Raw genomic sequence first — 7,201 nt, 5'->3', positions numbered from 1 at the left:
TTAGGACAATAGCAACGTTTGTCATCTCCACATCAAACTAAAGACCCTGCATAGCTCCCTTGCACATACGCGACACATTTACACAGCCACATTATCAGATGGTACGACTGAGTACACAGAGGCATCACTAGAAAAAGGCAAGAACAGAACAATTTCACTACCCTCTGTTTCTTCCATTGTACAAACGGAAGAGGCTGAAGGCCGAGATCACGGACAACGCCACCATGCTAATGCTCACGAGCAGCGCGCTCACGATGCCCTCCCCGACCTGGTTACAGAACTTCTCGTACATCCCGCATATCTTCATCCACTGGAGCTCTGGCTGTCCCAGCTTGGCGATCACGGCCGATTGAGCTGCCGCCGCCACCGCGGCCAAGGTCACGTAAGCCATGACCTGCACGGAGCCACGGCAAAGTCTGATGATTCCGTTGCTCTAATCGCCAGTATGGACATGCTGATGCAAATGGATTGGCATTGACCTAGTTCCTTCGAAAAATGGGAGATTCGACTAAATCACGGCACGAAGGGCACCCACATAGGCGCGATTAACTCGCCCTGGGCCGGGCGCAAGGACGTTCAGGCTCGGTATACGACCGGCCCACCCGACGCCCGCCCATCGATCAGGTCTACTGAACTGAACCGGACGACCGTACCGCACACAATCATAGTCTAGGCCACACATTTATTCCCATCGCATCTCTCTGGTTCAGCAAATCTGACCACACATCAATGTGTCAGTCTCTGAGGTTGTTTTAAGGGATCATGATCCCACACGGCAAACATGCAACCGCAGCCTTAAATGAATCATTAACTCTCTCACATGATGATCAAGCCTCACCAAACGAATCCCACTCACATTCAATGACACGAGCAGGATAGCAACACCAAGATCCAAGACATGGTACTAGGATTTCAACACCATTGAAAGTTAATTCCACTTTTGAATGAAGATTTTAACTGGTTGTCATCCCCATTGGGTACCTGATCACCAGAGAAGATGGCCCAAGCTAAGGGCTTGCTGAAGAGCACACTCCCTCTGACCATGCTCACAACACACCTCAGGGCTTGGATCATCGAGTATGAAGCAGCCATCCCATTTGCTATCACCAAGAAACTGTTGAAAAGAGAGAACCCAGAAGATGGGCAAGAACAAGATCACATTTTTTTGTCCAGAAGTACCAACAAAATCAAGACTTTGGTTCATCAAAAGAAGCAAGATCAAGAAAGAAACTGATGATGATGATGATGGGTTGTTGGGGTCTGGTCTTACACAAGAGCCTTCATGTCAGTGAACTTTGCCTTCTTCTCGATGGTGAAGATCTCCCTGACCTGAGTGTCGGTACCGACAAGAACAGCCGCGAGCACGCCCAAGCCACAGATCACGAACCTCAGCACCAGCTCAACAAGCCTCACTCTCCGATCGATCACCTTCAGGCTCGTCCCATGGTACACCGGGACGTTCCCAGGACTCACCCCAACGCCCAAAGAGCTCATTCTCGCGTGCTTTTCGGCCTCCGAAAAGTGAAGCACAAGAAAGAACAAGAAGAACAAGAAAGCCCAAGCTATCTTGGAAACCCACTCAGTCCCACTCACTGTGTAACGTACGGACAGACACAAACCATTGCAGGAGTGGGAGCTTCTTATGGACAGCACACGGAAGCACACAAGCCCACTACGAAAGTGTTTGGTAATAAATTTCCTTCTGCAAAGCTGTGCTGCAGAAGAGACAGGAGGGGTTGCCACGTGGAGGAGAAAGGGTTTCCTAACCAGCACGACTTGCACACTTCGAGGGCATTAACTGAGGGAAACTCGGGACATGAATCCATCGTCGGGTCCGTGACGCATTCTACTTGAGTGAATCTAATCGCAATTTCCATGCCGAAGATGATCGAATTTGAAGGAATGACATGAGAGTGGAGGGTTGAGCTGAAGCCGAGAGGGTGAAGTGGCGAGACCCTTCTCTTTTTCTAGGAAGAGGCGAATTGTAAATGGTCTTTGGTGTCCCGAGAACAGGAGTGAGATAAGAGGTAAGGGTAAGGGATGCCCTTTTTCACTAGCCTGCTAGAAATCATATATTTCATATGCACATTCTAAAATTAAAAAAAAAAAAAAAAAGCTATAATTTGATAAGAAGACCTTTTTCTTGACCTAATCATTTAGTCATGTTACTAATAACTTCTAATGGCAAACACCAAGAAGGGTTTCGCTGAACTAAAAAGTAGCAAGTGCACTTCCCAACACATCAACAATGCGCTTGAAAGTGGAAATCAAAGCTTGCACCGTTAGGATTCGACGCACAACCACAATGAAATAGAACGTAAAAGTGATAAAAAGAAATTAAAATAAGATTTATTTTAATTCACCCTTAAATTATAGTTACATTCAGTAGAGAATTTCACTATAATTATCACATCGTACATCTCTATTACAACACTCAAGTTCTCAGGAGTATAAATCACACTGCACAAAAAGGGTTTCACTATACTGCAAGCTCGCAAGTGCACTGTCCAACCCACCATGAATGCGCTTGCAAGTGGAAACCAAAGCTGCCACCGCACCAAGTCATTATCTCAAAAACGTGATTAAAGTGACGACTTAATCGGGACGTAAGTGTTCCTGTTCTGGTGGGTTTTTCCTGGTGGTGGACCAAGAGGAGTAGGTGTGCTTCATGGCCGAGCGCCCACGTTAGCAAAAAGATCGATCCCACGATCCAAACTTTGCCTCGATCAGAAGTCACGGTCGTGTTGCGCCCCGAGGCACGGGGCGAGAAGGGTCCCCTAGCAATTAATCCCAGACGTGTTTTCGGTATCAGTTAATTGAATTCGAAGCCAAAAAGGAACAAGAAAATCCGATGTATGACGGGACAGAAGCTGGGTCGTCCCGTCTGCGGAATCCTAGAATCAGAAACGTCTTTGGGAAGCGCGTCGTGTGTGGGAACTGAGGTAAGAAGAGATGATGATGATGATGATGAGGATAGAGACTTAGAGTGACGAAACGATAGCAACAGAGATAGTTCCATGCGAAGAGGCATGGTCTGTATCATTTGTCATGCACTTTCTTCTTGTTTAATTCACACAATGCATGGGTTGAGCACTGCGCAAGCATTGCGTCCATAAGTAGAGGGCCATTTGGGCCCGTGGGCCGGAACCGGCCCGTTGACCGGGCCACGGTTCCGGAACCGTGGGAACCGGCCCGAACCGGCGGTTCCGGGCCGGTTGAACCGTGAAAATAAAAAAATAAAAAAATAAGAGAGCCGTTGGGCTCTCGCCCCGGCCCGCACACCCCCTCCCCCTCTTTGGTCAAAAAAAAATAATTAAAAATAATCTTGCCTATAAATACATATGCCCTTTCATTTTTTCACAAATTCTCTTAACAATATCTCGAATTCTCCGAAACCTTTCAAATCGCTCAAATTCTCCCAATCTTAATCCAATTTATTTTTCCCACCGGATTTCCGATCAATTCTCTCAAAAATGGCAAGTGGAAGATTCGAGTATCACATTCTGAATATGATCCTCGTGAGTATGCAAGTTGGGAAGACGATGACGATAATATCAACTATGCACGTCGAGCACATCCCAACACAAAAAGTCTTCATCCTCCCAGGTGTCGAAGAAATGTCAAGCAAATGAGCCGGAACGGAAGGGCCGAGATAATACATCGGACTTGTGGCTACACTTGACAAGGTACGTGATGAAGTCAAAGGTAAGTATAATATAAAATATAAATATTGTTCGCAAACATATAAATTTACGAAAGGAGACAGATTTAACATTCCGTCGGCATTTGACGAAAAAATATCCAACGAAACGGGATCGACAATACGCAACAACAAATTTCCGGGTACGCCACTTCTAATCATCATCCTTTATTTCGTTTCAATGCACTTTATAAACAAACATTATGTGAATATGTTGCCCTTAATCATGCTCCGTTTAATACGGTGAAAATTTTAATATGAAATATTTGATAAATCTGCGTTGGTTCCATAGCGCCAACTATTCCAAAAATACTCTTAAACGAAGTTTTCCTTTATAAAAAGGAAAAAATCTTTAGCAAAATTTTTGAATTCAATGGACGTGTACATATAGGTAGCGATATTTGTGGCAAATTCATTCTTATATGGGTGTCACGTGTCATTGGATAGGTGACGATTGGACGATTCAAAAAGACTTATTGCATTCGAGTTTTTAATGAAAGACATTCGGCTCATAATATTTATAGAATAATTAGGCAAGTTTTAGAAGAATATAATTTAATAAATAAAGTATTTTCAATTGGTTTTGATAAATGTCGCCGCAAATACCGCTTCTATTCCCGAATTAGAAAATATTTGCAAACCCACTTTTAGCGAACAATTTTTCACATTAGATGTGCTTGTCATGTTTTAAATTTATGTGTACAAGATGGTTTACAAACTTGACACTTCTCTCGCCCCAATAAAAAGTGCAATTAAATTTTATGAGTCCCCAATGTAAATCATGGGGAAAATTTTGTAAACAAAATGGGAAAAGGGCAAGAAGATTTCCAAAGATATTCCCTGTTCTGATTTTTTGGCAAACTTTTGAATATAAAGATTTATTATGTATGTTTATTTCACAAAATATTCCCGAAATTACTTTACTTCCTCAACATTGGGACGTTTGCAAGAAAATTTTAGATATTTTGAAAATTTTTAATGATGCTACTAAGACTTTATCTGGTATTTATTATCCTACAACGCATTTATTTTTAATAGAGTGTGTTAATATTGGTAGTGTTTTTAGTGAATATGAAAATGATACCGAATTAGGTCGAACTATTTTAGTAATGCGAGAAAAATGGTTGCATTATTATTTGCAAATTCCTCTTGTATATTTAGTTGGTATTGTTTTTGATCCACGTATTAAATTAGACGGTTTACAAGATTATTTGAATGTGTATTATCATGATTGTTTACATTTGGAAGAATCAATAGATATTTCAAATATATTAGGAGATGTTAAAGAATCTATAGTAGCATTATATGGAGAATTTTGTAGTAGATATGGTTTAAGTGATTCTTGATCTTTACAATCTATTGCCTCACGTAGCGAAGGTGGTAGTTCACTTAGTAGAGGGTATAATATGCTTAAGAGTAGGCAAAAAAAAACAAAAAGGGGCAACAGTAGTATTTTGAATTAGAAAAATATTTAACCACTCAATTTGAGTTTCGTGATGCGAAAGTACAGATTTCAAATCTTAAGTGGTGGAAGAGTCACCAAATCAGTATCAGTTCTCGCCCTCATCGCTCGTCAAATATTAACAACCCCTTCTTCAACGGTTGCGATTGAACAAGCATTTAGTCTAAGGATTAATTTTGGACTCTCGCCGTTCAAGATTAAGCCCGGACTCGTGGAAGCTCAAGCTTGTGTCGGCGATTGGACGAGGCGAAATATCGACACCAAGAGTTAGATCGTGAACACGAATTTTTAGCGATGATGTTGGAGATACCACCGCCACGGGTAGCGACGATTGACGATGAGGTAAGTTGGGGTTCTCAAAGGTAAAAGGACTACATGTGCTTTGATTCTTCTATCCCCAAGAAGATATGTAGGCGCTTAATGATAATTCATTAAGTTCAAGCCCATTCCTTCTTCTTTTTTCCCATATTTTATTACAATGTACAATTTAATTGTATTTTATAATTTATAATTTATTTTATTTATTTTATTATTTATTATTTTAAAAATTATTATTAAAAAGGAATCGGAATGAACCAGCGGTTCCGAACCGGAATCGGAACCGGAATTATACACGGCCGGTTCTGGTTCCACCTTTTCGTGGAACCGGAACCGCAGTTTCCTGAACCGGAACCAGCGGTTCCACCGAACCGGCCGTGGCTATCCATAAGCCAATTGGGATTTTCGGAGGAAAATGTCTAAAAAAAATGGCATACTTATTGCATTTTTGCCAACCTTTTAGTTTTACTAATAGAATCTTAAACATTTTCAAATTTTGCCAATTGAATCTATTCGATTAATTTCAATTGAAAATCGATGACATGAATACCGGTCGTCCTACATGACACGAACGGGAGGATAGCCGGTGCTGATGCTAAAAAATAACAATAAAATTAAAAAATATTGAAACGCTATTAGAAATGGTTCACGTCGGTGCCGGCCGTGCCACATAAAACAACTAGCATACATGTCAACGATTTCTGGCCAAAATTAAATGCATGTACTCAATGTACAAAACTTGAAAAGGTTTAGGACTCAATTGCCAAAATTAAAAAATTTAGGACTGAATTGACAAAAGCGAAATAAGTGTATAATTTTTTGGACAATTTTCTCGTGATTTCTATGCATGGATTATGAGTGATCTGGCTTCCATCTCTAGCCTGACTTGCTGTAGAGTGCTAAAGAATACTCACCAACTCATTGAGATAATCTTATCCACTAATGACTAATGAGGGATCAATCCTCCCAATCTTGTAGATAAATGGTTTCTTTGCTTAGTAATAGAAATCTAAAAGTACTTATTTGTTTTCCTGCCAAAGTTTAAATCATCATCTATAATGCAAAATAATCGTATGTTAATTGAAACATCAATATTTATATGTTTATTAGAGTTTGAGGTGTTTTGAAATTTAAAAAAGTCAGAATGTGTATGTTGAAAGATTTTGATTAAGCAAAACATAAAAAGAAAAAAATTCAAGTCAAACACGCGTGTTATAATCTTTACTTTTTTCGAGGGCGTGCTGTAAGCACAACGTAAGGTCGTCGAAACAATCTCCTATTTAAATAAGTTTGGAATACCCGCTTTGGTGAATTGTAATTTCTGTTTTTTACTTTATGTAGACATTGCGGCTTTCATATTTTGATTTTTACTTGTTATGATACGCTTGCAACTCCTCAAATTATTATTGATCTGTAAATTTGGATAATTCATTGCCAGAACTTTTGTGATCTTCAAATTATGAAGGAAAAGTCATTCGTAGAAATAAGAATTGCTAAAAGCTACGCCAAACAAGTCATAAATTTGTTTGTATTGCTATTGAATTCTAATTTATACAAAGACATTCTATAAAACTGCTTATATGGATGGGAATAAAAATAAAGAGACTTCTAAGTTAAAAATATTTAAAGAAGATTCGCTTTTATTATGGTTTGAAAACCCTCTTGTGAGTTTTCTTTTCGATTATAAATGATGGTGTGGAATCCAATTTGGCTTTTTTGGG

General features: G+C 40.0%; 1 protein-coding gene across 1 annotated transcript; it reads right to left on the bottom strand.

The window, feature by feature from the left end:
* On the bottom strand, nucleotides 1–1,970 carry LOC115742947 (CASP-like protein 2B1). Its single transcript, XM_030677508.2, has 3 exons — nucleotides 1,271–1,970; nucleotides 982–1,114; nucleotides 1–394 (listed from the first exon to the last, which is right to left on the bottom strand). Exons 1-3 carry the CDS (start codon nucleotides 1,492–1,494, stop codon nucleotides 158–160), a joined length of 594 nt encoding a protein of 197 aa, XP_030533368.1. The 5' UTR covers nucleotides 1,495–1,970; the 3' UTR covers nucleotides 1–157.
* Nucleotides 1,971–7,201: the final 5,231 nt, after the last annotated feature.

Source organism: Rhodamnia argentea, chromosome 9 (genome assembly GCF_020921035.1).
Source record: "Rhodamnia argentea isolate NSW1041297 chromosome 9, ASM2092103v1, whole genome shotgun sequence".
NCBI lineage: Eukaryota > Viridiplantae > Streptophyta > Magnoliopsida > Myrtales > Myrtaceae > Rhodamnia > Rhodamnia argentea.
This window is presented reverse-complemented; position numbering and strand designations above follow the sequence as displayed.